The 16,702-nt window shown below is 54.8% G+C and overlaps 1 protein-coding gene across 1 annotated transcript in view; it reads left to right on the top strand.

The window, feature by feature from the left end:
• Positions 1-16,702, top strand: part of CRTAC1 (cartilage acidic protein 1) — a 52,550-nt gene that overhangs the window by 23,983 nt on the left and 11,865 nt on the right. Inside the window, exons 5-10 of the mRNA XM_044236839.1 lie at positions 3,651-3,785; positions 7,041-7,186; positions 10,085-10,221; positions 13,895-13,977; positions 14,761-14,861; positions 15,286-15,454. Coding sequence (XP_044092774.1) covers positions 3,651-3,785; positions 7,041-7,186; positions 10,085-10,221; positions 13,895-13,977; positions 14,761-14,861; positions 15,286-15,454 — 771 coding nt within the window. The remainder of the gene's footprint in view (positions 1-3,650; positions 3,786-7,040; positions 7,187-10,084; positions 10,222-13,894; positions 13,978-14,760; positions 14,862-15,285; positions 15,455-16,702) is intronic.

The raw sequence follows: 16,702 nt of genomic DNA, 5'->3' as shown, positions 1-16,702 counted from the left end.
GTGCAGTTTTTGAGGGTTAATGAGGTTACCCCGTGGGACTCAGGACCACTGGATGGATCATCAGAGGGGCTTCCAGAATGTGGCAGGGGAAGGCTTTTTCCCCAGTCACTCCACCTCTCCCACCCAGCTTCAGGGGCAGAGTGAGAAGCCTTCGGGCAGGGCTGGGCAGGAGGCTGCGTTTGCACCCAGTAGCAGAAAAAGGAGGCCTTAGAAGCCTGCAAGTGCTGGGGAAATAAGGAGATTTTATTCCCCTAGCAGGTGGGAAATCGTCCCAACTAATGACTATGTGGCACCTGACATTTTCCAAAGTACCTTCCGAAAACCAGCTCACTTAATATTTATGACAGTTTATGAGAAGAAGCTGTTGTTACGATCAGCCTCCCATTAGCACTGAGAAAACAGAGGCCCAGAAAGGTCCGCTGATGTGCCCAAGGTCACATGCACACTTTCTGATCCGGTCTTCTTTCCCATCACCGGGGCTGCCCCTCCAGCCCTAGCTGGGGAGCTGCTTGTCCCCAAGAGCACGAGCCACCGCAGATACAGAAGAACGAAATGATGTAAAGTAGAATCTCACTCCCTACTGAGACATCATCCTCTGAGGCAGTTCCTCACTGCCCCTTGGGTGACCCCAGAAGGCGTGGGCTCAACTTCGGGAGAGAGAGAGTTGGGGGAGGGGAGAACGTCAGGGAGAAGAGTCGGAATCGGGAACCTCTGTCATGGACCCTGCAGGGTGGATGGATGTTACTGGTTTGGAGAAGATTTACGTGCTCCACCTGGGAACGCACCTCTGCAGCGCAGCAAGGGGCACAGACACCCGGCAGCCCCTGCCTCAGCCCCGAACTGGGCTCTCCATCCTGAGGCTGCTGGGGCCGCTGCCCAAGGGGCTGGCTCCCTGATTGTCGATCACCTGCTCCCCAACTGGGCGGCGAACTTGCCAAGAGGGAGTCGTGGGTAACGTCTCTGTTATGGTCCGGTTGCCATGGCAATAAATTGTCACTAATTAGTAGTGTGGTTACCATGGCAATTTTCTAATAATTACAGGTTACAAATGGTACAAGGCTCCAACCCAACCCAATTAGTTAATTAGAAAGATTTAGAAATTTGTCCAAGAGGGAAATAACCTGCTTTGTAGAAAATGAAGAGAATGTGTCACAGCTTGAGAGCCAGAAGCAGAGAGGAAATTGGAGGACACCAGAGTGGGGAGGAAGGATGGAGTTGCACGGTGGCAAGTCCCACAGCCCCACCTGGAATTTCCGGGGGCCCAGGCAAGGCCCGGGGTTCCTCACCGAAGCCCAAAGCCTGTCCCTGGTTTGGAATCTGGCAGGATGGAGGCAGGGAACAGCTGTCAGCAGCCACTCTAGGGCTCCTCTCTGAATGGGCCTACGTGGCGCCCAGGTTACAGCCCAGCAGCCCTTCCTGCTGGCCTTAGGAAAGGCATCCGGAAGCCTCCCCGCCCCACACTGTGGCTTTCCGAAAGAAAACTGCACGCCCCGAGTTAGGTGATGCTACCCAGGATTACTGTGGATTGAGTGACTCCATTTTCAGGAGGCTTGGGCTCTCCTGGAGAGCTAATTAGATTACCTGTGTTTCTCTGGAGCTCAACCACGAGAGCAAGGGGAATGGCATTGCCGTTGGACCCATCCCCTCCTCCTGGCCCCTAACTCCCGACCTGGGGGGCAGGCTGCATTGCACAGGTGAGAAAAGCCCCATGACTTCCTCCAGGGACCTTTCCCAGAAGGCAGGAGGAGTCCGGGAACCAAGTGAACCTCCATCCCACTTTAGCACACTTTATGGAAACCTATTCCCCAGCCAGAGCCAGGCAGGCAGTTGGTGGGGGTGGGGGGGTGGGGCGCCCAACATCACTCAGGTCTGCCTGAGCTCCTGCTTATTTAACAAATGACAACAGTTCTTCTGAGTTTTCTGGTAACTATTCTTATTGTACTGAACAGCCTGTTAGAGCCACACCTTTCAAACTTTACTGGCCACATAGCCACCCAAGGGTCCTGCTAGAAGAGAGGTACTGACTGGCAGGGGGGCAGGGAGGGACTGGGATTCTGCCTAACAAGCTTGCCCCCCCATGGTGGGCCCAGGGACCTCACTCTGAGTAACAGGACGGTAGGGTTCACAAACCCCTTTCATGTCTCACCTCACGTGATCCTCGTAAAGATCCTAAAATAGAAAAAGCAGGTCATGCTACTCCCATTTTACAGTTGAGGAAACTGAGGCTCAAAGGATACCATAAATTGCCCAAGGTCACACAGCTTATAAACAGCCGTGCTGGGACTAGAATCCATGTCCTGTCCTGGTCAGACTGTCTTCTGCCCAGTATTCCCAGGGACCAGGGCTATGGCTTCCATATGGATTCAAAACCCAGATGTCTTCATATTGGACTTGTTGACACAGGTAGCTCAAATTTGATCTTGGAGACATTAAACCCTAATGTAGAGCTGGCTTGACTTCTTCCTTTTTTAAAAAGTATGCAATTATTGGATTCTTCCCTTTCCAACCGCAGAAGCGATTTTGTTACAACAAGCCAAACAACACAAAGACATTCCCAAAAAAGGCGAACTCCTGTCTCTCCTTCCCTCCCTGACTCCCACCTCATCTGGCAGCCTGGGGTTAACAACGCAAGGCCGTGGCCTTTCCACTTCCCCCAAACTCAAGGACAAGCTTGCATGAACATATCCAGAAATATCATGTGTTTTCTTCTTCTTTTTCTTTTTCTTTTTTTTTTTTAATAAAACTAAGATGACACAATACCATTACTTGGTGAATTGCTTTTTCACTGAACAGTATGTCATGGGCCCTCCTCCAAGCCAACACATATGGATCTGTACAGTCTTTTCAGCGGCGGCAGAACAGTCCGTCCTATGGATGCAGCCCAGTCTATTCAGCCCATCGTTGTTGGTGGACTTACAGGTTGTTCCCAGTTGCTTACTATACCAAGCAAAGTCAAGAAAATGTCCTGCAGCCTTAGCCAGAGCCTAGTCCCCTGTGTTCTTGGGCCAGGAGCATACCTGGTGTCTTGACTGGCATACAGATGACTCGAGGTGGGGGTGGGGGTTGTCAGGAAAATCTGTGACTTGATCAAAATGTGGTGGGTAGGGGCGCCTGAGTGGCTCAGTGGGTTGAGCCGCTGCCTTCGGCTCGGGTCATGATCCCGGGGTCCTGGGATCGAGCCCCATATGGGGCTCTCTGCTCAGCAGGGAGCCTGCTTCCCTTCCTCTCTCTCTTTGCCTGCCTCTCTGCCTACTTGTGATCTCTGTCTGTCAAATTAATAAATAAAATCTTTTTTAAAAAAAATGTGGTGGGTAGATCTGGCCTGGGGGATCGTTGTGAGTCAGCTTCTGAAGGGAAGGGAGGGATCTGTAGGATGGCCTCTGTGTTCCGTAGGTCATGGGGTCATGACTTGGGTACAAAGTGACACCGTCTTGCCCCTCGCTTGCCTTATCCTTCCTTGAGTCATCTTCTACACACGTTGACAGGACTGCAAGCCCAGATCTGGGCTCAGAGAAGCATTCCCCTGTCCTCAAAGCTCTTCAGAGGCCTCGCCACAGTGGCTTCTCAAAGGCCTCTGAGGCCCACCCATCCTCCTCACAGGCCTGAGGTTCTGCTTCTGCCACTCACTGTGGGCTGCTGTCCTCTCTTAGGGGGCCGCGGTGTCAGCGTGGGTCCTATCCTCAGCAGCAGTGCCTCAGACATCTTCTGTGACAACGAGAATGGACCCAACTTCCTCTTCCACAACCAGGGTGATGGCACCTTCGTGGATGCTGCTGCCAGTGCCGGTGAGTGTGGCCCCCGCCCTGGGTCCCTCACTGCCCCAGATCCTCGGACACTGGCCTCCAGGAGACCAGGACCAGGAAGCATGCCCACTGTGCAGAGGAACATTGTTTGTCACCTTCCATTCTGTATCCCCCAAGGCTCCGGCCACAGGGGAAATGTGCTGTTGGGAAGAGGGGGAGCCTGGAACTCCTGACCATTATCCATTTTCCAGCAACTAGATTTAGCCCATGTTCCTCTGAGTCCTGCTTGAGTCTTCAGCATTAATTTCCCCTCCAAGCCACCTCTTTCCAGTTCCCCTCCCCACATTCACCTTAATCACTAAATTCAATCCAATAACCATTTATGGAGCACCTGCTAAGTGCCAGGTGGTACTTAGAGCTGGGGATGCTGATCCCAGGAAGGTTGTACCATCCTACCCTACCTGCCACACATAACGCACATAGGCACGGACATTCTAGAGGGGAAACCAGATGAATAAACAAATAGCTAAGTAAGGGGACTAAAATCCACACAAAATAGTACTTTAGGCTCCCAGCTCTGCTCCCCTTCCTCCTTTTGTGTTCATCCCTCATCTACCTCAGGGCCTTTGCACCTGCCATTCTGTTTACTAGAAAGTGCCTTCTCCCTTTTCTCCTTCTGCAGAAATTCTATTTATCATTCAGCACTCAGCTCTGTGAAGCCCTTCCTGCCTCCCCCTGGGCCGCCTGGCAGAGATTCACACTTCCTCATCTGCATTCACACTGCCCTTCCACGCACATCTCGATCAGGCTTCTACGTCGCTAGAATAAACTAGGTCTACAAGGACGGGGCGCTGTACTATTCACTCTTGACACACCACGGTCACCAAGTCAATCTTGCTGAATGGTGGAAGGGACACTTAATGAAAGTTTGTGGGTGTTAATCAGCCTGCCCTTCGACCACTTCTCTCTACCCACTTCCTCCCCACCTTGCCCATGAAAGGGTTGATTTCGCCCCTCTCAGGGCAGCACAGAGGCGAGCGCTACCCTCCAGAAGAAGAGGTGAGCGGGGATTAGACACATAGATCAAAGGTCCTACAAGCTCCAGCTAGAGCCGACAGCAAGCATCAAATCCCTGAGCGTCCGCCAATCCATCCTCCCTGACTTACAAGATTGTAATCCCCCAGCTCTCGGCTTGGGAGTGCCCACTTCCAGCACCGCCCCTCCGCTTGGAGCCTGTCCACTCGCCTCGTGCCTTTCCCTCTCCTCCTTCCTGGGCAGAGCTAGAGCTGGAGGCAGCTCCCCTGGCCTGGCCTCCCACCTGGCATGCACGCTCACACACATACACACACACACCAGGGCTATATACTCTGGCAGCAAATTTTCTCATTGCTGAAAAATCATAAAATGAAGGGGAGGTGGTGGTGGAGAAAACCTAGAGGGTTTGATAAGGTGTTAAAGAGATGGGAGCAGAGGTGAGCGAGCAAGTTGGAGTGGGAGAAGGTATCTGGCGGGAGGAGAGAGGAAAGGTGCTAGGCCCGTAATTGAAAGTCAGAATGATTGCAGGGGTTTAACAAGACATGTCAAGAGGGCATTCATCACCCAAACAGATGCTGCTGTGAAATGCGGCCTGGCACCGATTATTCCCGTGAAAGGGAACCAGCTCCTTGTCAAGGTGCCTCGTAGATAGGAGAGAAATGGGCCAACACAGAAGGCCACCGACATTTGGGCTGGGGAGTTTTGTAGAGAATTAATGGAGTGTTAATCCTAGGGATTAGAAGCTGCCCCCCTCCTTGGAAAAGCCTCTTCCTCAAGCCTAGGGCACACTGCCTCTTCTCCCCACACCTCCCACTCATTGTCCAGAGCCTTCCTTCCCCCGAGAGGGTACTCAGCATCCAAAGTGCTCAGGGGGCCCCACTCGCACCTTCCGCTGGTTCCCATCCCTGGGAGTTCTGTGGCTGCCGCTGACAGGAGCACCCTGGATCCTGGATTCTGTGATTCTCCCCTCCATTATCTTGTCCTGTCGCCCACCCCATCTCTGAGGGCCCAATGACGAACGGCAGTTGTCCTCTGAGAGAGTCAGCCTGGGTATTGAGAACCAGCATCCAGCACCTCTCCGCTCCACGCTTGGCCTGACGGAACATATCTGCCTCGGGCAGCCGGGAGGTCAGACCATCCCTCTGGGCAAAGCCAGCCCCTGTCCTCCACCAGGGTCAGCTCAGTGGACACTGGCAGATGCAGGGACAGCAGAAGCCAGCGACACTGGACACACAGGCTTCTCTTCCCCGAGCTCCCAAGGCACGCTGTGGGTTTCTATGTTATGATGTGGTCATTTCCTCTGCTGTCATCAACATCCCCAGAAGCCAATTATTTATGTTTCTTTATTCATTCAGCAAGTATTTACTGAAAACTACTGGTCAGATGCTGCGTGAATACAGGTGAACAAGAAGACAGCCCCTGACCTCATGGAGTTTAAGGTCTCGTGGGGAAACCGGACACTAAGCAGATAAACCACAAAGGAACCCGATGGTCGATGTGATCAGCACAGTGGAGGGAAAGAATGAAAGGCTGTCAGGACAAATACCAAAGTAGCTGGGAGGAGCTGTTTTCATGGGAGTGGTCAGGGAAGGCTTCCCTGAGGAGGTGACAAAGTAGCTGAGAACAGCAGAAAAACAAGGAACCAGGTAACCAATAGCCAGGCAAAGAGCATTCCAGGAGCAGCAACCGCACTTGAGCAAAGGCCCAGAAGCCAGAAAGGGCAGGGCTCATTTAAGGAATGACAGAAGCACAGGTCGCCAGAGTTTATGAGTAAGAGGGGGAGGGGAGGGGAGGGGTACCAGATCCAGACCAGATAGGGTGGGGGCCTTGTGCTCCCCAGGCACTTGAACTTGACCCAACAAGACTGGGGAGCCACTGAGAGATTTAAGCCAATGGGTGATGACCAACTTACTATACCCCAGTGGCAGCGTTGGAGTGGCTGGAGGGGACTTTGGTCCTCCAGACTTTGCATGTCCCCTTCTCCCACCCATGCTACCCCAAAACTGAGTGAAAATTGTGTGCTTGCTGGGTGGATGCCGCTGAAGGCAAGTCTGGTTCCCTTTGCAACCACACGGCTGTCCCACCTCCTGCCCCCAGGGAGAAATTCTGAGCTGGCGCTGGGGCTCCCCATCTGTGCCCTGGGAGGGCAGGGTCGGTGCAAGGGTCACCCTCCCTGTGCCTCTCCAAGGAGCTCAAGCAAGGCGAGCGTTTTTAGGGCCTGCAGGGGGTGCAGCCCTGAGGGTCCCTGTCATTCCTCCCCAGGTGTGGACGACCCCCACCAGCACGGGCGAGGTGTCGCCCTGGCTGACTTCAACCGCGATGGCAAAGTGGATATCGTCTACGGCAACTGGAATGGCCCCCACCGGCTCTACCTGCAGATGAGTGCCCATGGGAAGGTCCGCTTTCGGGTAAGAAGGAACCTCGCCCTCCCTCCCCGGTCCCCTCCCGCCCATCCCCACAGCACTGTGTGCGGCCCTGGCATGTCCTAGGGCTGCCACCTTGCCTGTGCCTCCCACCAGGCTGAGAAGGGGCTTGTGGCTCTGCAGGGCCTGGAGGCAGGACAGCCACAGTGAAGGCAACATCTAGGGGAAGACGATGGAGTCCAGCCTGGGCTTCAGTACCATCTCTAGTGCCCGGAGCAGGGAGAGCCACTGGCAGAGGAGGGAGAGCAACATCCCACTGTGGGCAGGAACAAGGCAGTGAAGGCTCTTGGCTTCATTCCTGGATTGGCAGTAGTTTTCCAGGTAGCTCCTGGAAAACCTGATTTTTTCAAGTTTAAGTTCTGGCTAAGGATGCGGTGGGCAAGAGAGGGACACATGGAAAGCTGAGACTCCGGAGCTCCCATGGCCCCTAAGGACAAATGGCAGGTGGTGGGCACCTCCAGTCCCTCTCTGTGTCCCCTCCCTGAGCTGTCAATAGACTGCGATGCCAAGAATTCTTCAAAAGGACTGTTGGGTGCCACCCCCTGGTGCGCTGGAGTTTGGAGCTTTCTCCTGGAGCTCTCATAGGATGGTTGAAACTGATCTCAGTGAGTCTGGATGGTTCTGGAGGTACCTAGGTCTTGCCAAAGTCCCCTGTGGGCGTAAGAATTTTCCTGATACTTCATGGTCCCAGGGGAGTCTCTGGGACCCTTCTGTCTGGGTCGCAAGCTTCCTCCCTTGTAGCAGCCACCTGGGGACGCTCAGGCCCAGCGGCTCACTCCCTTGAGACCTGGGCTCTCTGGGTGAGAAGGAGGCCTGCCCTGAACTCAAGCAGTTGATCCCGGGATCCAGGATGATTTTCATCCTTATTCAGCTTTTTGTTATTTTTTAAGATTTATTTATTTTAGAGACAGAGAGAGAGGGCATACACACGCACAAGCCGGGGGAAGGCAGAGGGACAGAATGCTCAAGCAGACTCCCCACTGAGCGCAGAACCAGATGCAGAGCTCCATGTGGGGCTCAATCCTATGATCCGCGAGATCATGACCTGAGCGAAAACCAAGAGTCAGATGCTCAACTGACTGAGCCACCCAGGCGCACCCCCACCCCCAGCTTTTTGTATTAACTCAGGTTCTCCACCAGGGGTCATTTTCTCCCCTGGACATTTGACATGTCTGGGGACAGTGTCTGTGACACTTTTTGGTTGTCACAAATGGGAGAGGGGTGTGACTGGCATCCAGTGGGCGGAGGCCAGGGGTACTGCCAAATGTTCTGTAACGCACAGGACACCCCCCCAGTCAGGAATGATCCAGGCCCAAACATCAGTGTGCTGTGGTTGAGGAACACGGCCCGGCCTCCTGGTGGCCCCTCCCCAGAGCTCACAGGAGCAATAACAATGATAATAGACGCCCCATGTATCAGGTGCCTTCCATGTGCCAGGAACTGTGCTAAGCGCTTTACATACGTTATCTCAGAAGCCCGGGTGTCCAGGGGGAACCCCAAGGGAGCTATGTAGGTTTCCATTTTTATAGGATCAATAGAATAATAATGACTTAGAGATCCTGAGTTCCCTTTCTCTCCAGCTCTTAAGGCCCTGCTCAGCCCACCCTGGCCAAGTGGCCAGGCTCTTAATCAGCCTCATTACCATGCTGATGGGGACAACCTCCCTCCTGGGCTCCCCAGAACAGGCAACTCACCAGCTGTCCCAGGCTGGCTCCTTCCTGCATTGGTTGGAGGGAGGACCTGCAGTGAGAGGCCAAGGAGCAGGGCCAGGCCAGTGGGCACAAGGGGCGCTCCCAGAAACATGAACTGTCCCTTCCCAACCCTTTCCAGGTGGGCCCTGAGAGCAGACAGGCTGCTAGAATCTTTAAGATTCTGTGATGAATATTCTTATAAACAGAAGGTTGCTCTCGCGTTGGTGGTATAGTGGTGAGCATAGCTGCCTTCCAGAAGGTTGCTCTCTATGCCTCTTCTTCTTTTTCAAAAGAAAGTCCCACCCCTGGGACCCTTTGCCGGGTCCTCCAAGGCTGTGTCAGCACTTCAAGGTCCAAGCTGGGTTCTCCTGGGCCTGGGGTCTCCCCATGAACCCCAGGCAAGTGTATCTGATACTACAAACCCCCAGAGCAAGGGTCTCAAAAATATCAAAAGACTTCTAGGAAAAAAACTTAAGATTCTAGGAAAAAAACTTAAGATAACAGCCAAAACACAGCTAGAAGCCCCCTCTCCTGCCTTCCATGGGACTGATGGCGCGAGCAAGTCCAGGACCGGAGCCAAGGATCTGGTTCATGCCCAGTGCTTCCCAGGCATTTTACACGCAGTGCTCACGGCCTGAGCCACACTATTCCTAGCCCCATGTTACGGACGGAGAGAGTGAGACCTGAGAGGCTAATGACTTGCCTAAGGTCACATGGCCAGTCGGGAGAGAAGCCTGGATTCAAGTGCAGAGCACTTTCCAGCATCCCCCACCCTCCAACCCCCGCTTCTGACTCTCCTGCAGAGGAGGAAGGGACGTAGCATCTTGAGTCAGAAGCCCTGGCTACCGCCCCATCCTTAGCCATGACCATGGGTGATTCCCCTCCCTCCCCCAGGACACCCTCACCTTGCCTGTAAAATGGGAATGCTGATATCTGCCCCACCTCGATGGGAGGGCTGCATGTGACCCTGACCAGGGAACAGCCAGGTGCTCTGCTGGTGGGAAATGGGACTGTTCCTTTCCTCTCACCTCCTTGTCCTATAAGCAGCCCAGGGTCTTTGTGGTCCTGGGTGCTGCCACCACAGGTCCCTTCCAGGGGAGGTGAGAGAGGAGGTGTTAGGTGGGCTGTCTCTTCTCTTGGACTGCACACACACACACCTATGTCTGCTGACCTGCACCCTCTCCCCCGTCAGGACATTGCCTCGCCCAAATTTTCCATGCCATCCCCGGTCCGTACCGTCATCGCCGCTGACTTTGACAATGATCAGGAGCTGGAGATCTTTTTCAACAACTTCGCCCACCGCAGCTCCTCAGCCAACCGTCTCTTCCGGTAGGCACTGCAGCCTGGCAGTGACTTCTCGCTCTCGTGGGCTGGGAGTCAGGAGCAAGGTGTAGGACTCAGAGGGGAGTTCCCAAGGCTGATTCCTGATGGTCCCCTGATGAAGGAACAGAGAGGAGGGAAGGAGGGACTGAGCAAGAGGCTGTGGAATGAAGGGCAGAACTGGGGCAGGAAGCTGGCCTCCTGCTGTTGTGGGGGAAACAGGCAGAGGGACATGGCCCAATGTGTGCCCAGAAGCCAAGCTCTGTGGGAGAGAAATCCACATCACCACAAAAAGGAGTTACAGAGTCAAGTTTGTTTGGGTGTGCCTGGGGTTAGCAAAGACAGGCAAATTTACTGGCTGCAGGACTTCTCAGAGCCTTTAACACAAGCATGAGTGTTTTTAATTTCTGAAAGGGAGATGGAGTATTCCAAACAGATTTGACCACAGGACACCTCTTTCAAAGATTTTATTCTTGGGACTGGTACTCCGCAAAAATCTCTTGGGAAATGCTGGATGAGACGATCAATGGTAGACCAGGAAAAGGGATTGACAGATGGAAGGAATCTGCAAGCACCTGCATCTGGGGAGGAAAGGTTGGAAGTTCGAAGGCAATACTTCTCTTAGAGGGGCCCAGAGACCATTGCATCAGAATCACCCAAAGTGCTTATTTAAAGTACATTCCGGGGTCCACCCAGATCTCCTGAATCAGAATTTCCAGGGTGAGGCCCAGAAACCTCTATTTTTAACAAGTGCACTGGGCATCAGGTGACTCTTAATGACACCAAAGCTTGAGAACTGCTGTTGGGGAACCTCGGGCCCCATGTGGTTGGAGACAACTTGTTCCTAGCCTAAAACATGCTACTGGGGCTCAGGAGCCTGTGGGGAGAGGAGGCAGGGGAGCAAGGGGCCTTGGATTCAGGAAATGGGCCCGGTCACCTGGCTCAGCTCCGTGGGGTCCCCATCCTCTACCCCAGGAGGGGGCCCAACTATTAATAAAAGGCAAGAGCTGTGACTAAGCATGTTTTAAAATATGATTATTAACAAAGCATCAATCCTGACTGGAAGTAATCACCCCCCAAAGGCACCAGGTTTACTAATTAGGCGACTTGGAAAAAGCTTATTCACAACTTCCAGATTAATTGCGGAAGATCAATTGCTCGTTAACAGAGATACTACTTTCCTTCTCTGGCTAATAAAGTGTCACTCGCCAGGACCGCTGAGCACAAGGGAGTCTAGTGATCTCATCACTGTGGCCTGAGGACCCAGGCCCCTCCCCCATCTGCCTGCCCACCTGGCTCTGTCACACCACCCAGCCTCCCTCTGGCCAGCCCGAGGGCGGGCTGGCCCGGGGCTGCCATGGATGAGGACAGGGTCACCCCATAGTGGTCCCATGGGTTAGTGTCTTGGCCTTCCCACAGCCACAGCGTGAGCCACTTCCCCGGCACGTGACTGTGCTCCAAGTCCCAGAGCCAGATGGGTCCTGAGCTCACAGCCCAGAGTTTGAGGGGCTATAGTCGGGGCTGTCGCTCCAGCGGCCACCCTGCAGGTTTGGCCCCACCTGTCTCTGTCCCTGAATGGAACACGGCAGGCTCCTCGTGGGAGATGCTGGGGACTCAAAGCCTCCGTGTGCTTGAGCCTGCGATCTTGCAATGAGGAGTGAGGTAACCAAGGATTTCATCACCCGAACCAGATGCTTAGTGAGCGTAAGGGGTCCTGTTGATAACGGCGGGCCGGCGGGCCAACACGGACTCTCCCAGGCCAGCCGGGATACGACGGTCACACCGCTGACATTGACACCTGCCTCTGCTCGGTTCTCATCTCTTCGCCCCTATGCCGCTCCCCAGCTCCTGTCTCTGGCTCTGAAGGGGATTTCTACAGGAGCCTTCGGCAAGGTGTTTGAAAATGCAAATCTGACCACACCCCTTTTCCACTTGAAACCTTTGGAAGTCCCCCACTGCCTTCTCTTGGACTCATCCCACAGCCCCCCGTTTTGTCCCCGACCTGATCACACTCCATTTCTCCGTTTACAGCTGAGCTTCCGACACTGTCCCTCTGTTCAGTTCCGGGCTGTCCCCGGCCTGGACCCTCAGGCAGGCCGCCCCCTCCGCCCCTTGCTCCTCCCTCTTCCTCTGAGTGACCACACTCATCTTCCGGTCTCAGCTTAGTCGGCCCTTCCTCCAGGAAGCCCGAAGCCCGAGTGGGCTTGCCCAGCTCTCTGTCCCCTCAGCCTCTCTCCCTGTTGACGTTCGGAGCTCTGCCTGAGACTCCCTGTGGTCATGGACCCTGAGCTCTGTCCTCCCTGACACACACCACAGCCTCAGCCCCCCACACGCTAGACAGCACACAGAAGTCACTGCCGAAGAATTTGATGGGCAAATACATCGATGCAGTGGAACTGCTGGGCTTTGTCCTTAGGAACCCTTAACTGCACTGTACCTAATCCTGAACCCAGCTGTGGCAGAGCCTGCGGTACACAGGAGGTCAAAGGGACTGTGGTTGTTGGCAGGCCAAGGCACATGTAGCTCACATGCCGGACTGCATCCAGGCACGCGGCCCTCCACCCGGTCCACACCCGTGGGTGAGCTCAGCACAGATGCCTGGGACCGACAGATGGCTCTCCCAGGGCTGCTGCTCGCCACGGCAGACCCCCTGCACCCTGCCCTCCGGCCACCACAGGCCCCAGCTCAGGGGATCCCTGCCAACCCCCCACCCGAAGTCACTGGCCACAGCCCAGCCCGCTGGTGACTCTGACTTGAGCAAACAAGAGCCATCGGCAGTGTCACGGGGGTAGAGATCAGATCCCTCCTAGCCCCCTGGCTCGCCCAGTATTGCTCCACACATCCAGGCCAGAGCAGCCAAGGCTATAAGAATCTAACGAGTGAGAAAAATTGGGGGAAACTCATCGCCATCATTAGCATTGAGCTCAGTGCAGAGACAGAGCAAGACGCTCACAGTGGGCTTTTCTGAAGCAAGTATTGCCGTGATTCAGAGCTTAAAATAGAGCCCCTACAGCCCAAAGGGACCCGTTTCCGCCCTCTTTGCCGCTGGACTTCATCCTCACCTCCTGCAGACACGCGCGCAGAGCTTCCCTGGGGGGCCACACGCTGTGCCAGGTGCCCGGGAAAATGCGAGAACCAGTAACACGTGGTCCCAGCCTGTGAAGAGCTCCCATCCCACTGGAGAGAGAAGAGGCACTCGCTCAGAGTTTTACCACAAGGCAGGAAGTGACAAAGGCTGAGCAGGAAGGCCCTGCTTCCCACAGGACCATCAGGGAGGGCTTGAAGGAGGTGGCATCTGAGCGTTACACCCAGGAGGTGGCATCCTAGTTACACCCAGAACTCAGAAACCCAGGGCCACTTGAAGGAAGGGGAAGGTCAGTTGAAGGTAGCTGCGTCCCTGCCCCTTCTCCATCTATCAACTGCCCTTCCCCAGGCTGTCTATAACTCATCCATTAGAGAAAGAAAAATCAATATTTACCAACATAAATTAAAACCCAGGAAGGGAACAGGCAGGGTGTAGACAGGCTCTGTGAGCAGATGGTGGCTCAGTAGGCGTCCACGTGGGGCCCGGGGCTGCTCAGGGGACAGAGACGGGAGAAAGTGGACCTCTGAGTTCAGGGGGCCCGCAAGTGCCATGCCGGGACGTTAGTCATCCAGGAACAACCTGTCTCCTCTCCTGCAGGGTCATTCGCAGGGAACACGGTGACCCCCTCATCGAGGAGCTCAATCCCGGTGATGCCTTAGAGCCTGAGGGTCGGGGCACAGGTGAGGGCACCTGGGGGCTCCAGCCTTCCCTCCTCTGTCTCTGCTCTGCCCCGGCACAGGATGAGGGCAAGAGGGCTAGGGCTGCCAGCTCCCGAGGGTTGGGTGAGTCCCTGGGAGCCCCAGGCTGGAAAGAGGGGAGCCAACGATCCGTGTGGGGCTCTGGAAATCCATGGGCGGTAGGTTCTCTGGCACCAGGCAGGGATAGAAAGGAGAGGCTCCGGGTCCTGCAATCTGACCCTTCCCCTCTTGGTATTCAGTCTGGTGTCAGAGAAAGAGCACTGGAACGGGAGTCCCAAGCCTCGGTCCTGGCATTGCCTCACTTGTGGTCTTGGAAGAGGTGCTTCGCCTTCTGGGTCCTACCCTGCACATGCATGGAAAGGATAATGCCATCTGCCCTCCTTACCTCTGTGTGTGGTAATGAGGACCCACAGAAGCCCATGAATGTGCAGACATGACATATGGACAACAGCTACAAAAGTAAAGGGCGTGTGTGATAGATGAGGAAGAAGTCCTTATGGTCTGAGCGGTTGGCACCCACTGTCTCTATGCAGAGTTCAGGGAAAGGAAAGGGAGCCCCTTTCATGATCTCCTGTCACGAGCCGGCTGTGAGAAATCTGAGGACAGAGGCTCCCTACCCCCCACCCCGCTTCCTGCCCCAATGCTGTGCTCTCGGCTTCCCCCCTCCCCCCAGTGGGGCATGTGCACGACTGGGCAGTTGTCGGGACCCCCTCTCCCTGTTGGGTCTCCTGGCCGATGGCCAGAGTGAAATCTGCCTTGTTGCAGGGGGTGTGGTGACAGACTTCGATGGAGACGGGATGCTGGACCTCATCTTGTCCCACGGGGAGTCCATGGCTCAGCCGCTGTCTGTCTTCCGGGGGAACCAGGTGCGCATGCGCCCCCGGAGCCCATGGAGTGCGCCCCCGGGGCCCATGGAGTGCGACCCCGTGTGCTCCTCTGGGTCTAAGGTGGACGAGGGCAGACGCTGCAGAGATACTTGCTTGCCCGGCATGGTGGGAAATAGAAACCCAGGAAATAAATCGCAGCCACACACAATAAGCCTCCAAGAACGGCTGCCTCGTGAAAGAAGCTCTTGGCCCCTCCGCTGTCCACCGGCACTTCTCCAAAAACTGCTTTTCCTGAGCCTCTTGGCTTTTCCCTCATTCTTCCAGTTCCTCTTTCCAAACTTGTGCCTCCTTCACCTTCCTTCTCTCTTCTGTCTGCTCCCCCTTCCTTCCCTCCCCTTCCTTCCTCCCTGCCCCTCCTGCCCCCCACCCCCTGATACTCACCTGCCTTCCTCCCTACCTGCAGGGCTTCAACAACAACTGGCTTCGAGTAGTACCTCGGACCCGATTCGGGGCCTTCGCCCGGGGAGCTAAGGTTGTGCTCTACACCAAGAAGAGTGGGGCCCACCTGAGGATTATCGATGGGGGTTCGGGCTACCTGTGTGAGATGGAGCCCGTGGCACACTTTGGCTTAGGTGAGTCAGGGCAGGGGACAGGGTAGGCAATGGGCTGTCGTGCCCAGATGGTGGTGGGCTCCTAAAAGTGTGTCCTGAAGCATGCTCGGGAACGGAGGGCTGCCAGTGTATGGTACATCCAGGTCCAGCGACGGCTGCAGCAGATACCAGCCATGCAGGCAACCCTGCTCCAAAATGAACCTGAACTCCAGAGGGAGGTTTCCATGCTCTGCCCTTTGCATGGACTCCCACTGCTGTCCTCTGTTGAATTCGTTCACCTTCGGGTCAGAGTATTTAATCATCCCCGAGTCCAAGACTGGGGCCTTGTTCGAACATTGCCCTGCAGACTCGTCCACACCAGCTGTGGACTTGGCCTCTTGGGACCGGCTTGGTGATTAAAGCCTCCCCAAACCGCTGGTGCCTTCCCTTAGCTGGAAGGCTTAGAGAACCCCTGCATTCTTGGCAGCGGTGTGATCACCCCCAGGGGGGTGAAAATTGGTTCCTGTCTGGAGAAGGGAAGCAAGCAAATCATACTCTGTGTTTATAGGCTTAAGAGAGCACATGAACAGTGACCCGTACACCTGTCATATGCATGAGCCATCGCCACACACCTATCAGAACAGCTACCAAAAATAGCGATAACACCACATGCCAGCGAGGGTGCGAAGAAATGCACTCGCCGGTGCGTTTCTGGTGGGAAAGCAACACGGTACAGCCACTCTGCAAAACAGTTTGGCGGTTTCTTTAAAAAGAAAAAACCAAGCCCACAACTACTATAAGACCCAGCCACTGTACTCTGGGCTATTTATCCCAGATGAACAGAAACTTCTGTCACATAAAAATCTATGCAAGATTTTTCCAGTAACTTTGTCGGCAGCCGCCCAGACTGGAAGCACCCGGGAGGCGCCGCGTTAGAGGTTACGGTTCAACCAACCGTTGTCCATCTGCACCAGGAATGTTACTCAGCAATAAGGAGGAGGAACTGCTGATAGACGTAGCAGCTTGAATAGCTCTCCGGGGCATCACAGGGAGTGGGGAGGAAGGCCCATCTCATAAAGGAGGCCTATCACACTTTTGATTCCATTTATATAATATTCTCAAAATGATGAAATTACAGAGACAAAGGAGTGCCTGGAAGGCTCCGTTGGTTAAACGCCTGCCTTCAGCTAGGTCACGATCCTGGTCACGATCCAGAGTCCGGGATCGAGCCCCACTTTGGGCTCTCTGCTCAGTGGAGAGTCTGCTTCTCCCTCTCCCTCTGACCCTCCC

Source organism: Neovison vison, chromosome 2 (genome assembly GCF_020171115.1).
Source record: "Neovison vison isolate M4711 chromosome 2, ASM_NN_V1, whole genome shotgun sequence".
Lineage (NCBI taxonomy): Eukaryota > Metazoa > Chordata > Mammalia > Carnivora > Mustelidae > Neogale > Neogale vison.
This window is presented reverse-complemented; position numbering and strand designations above follow the sequence as displayed.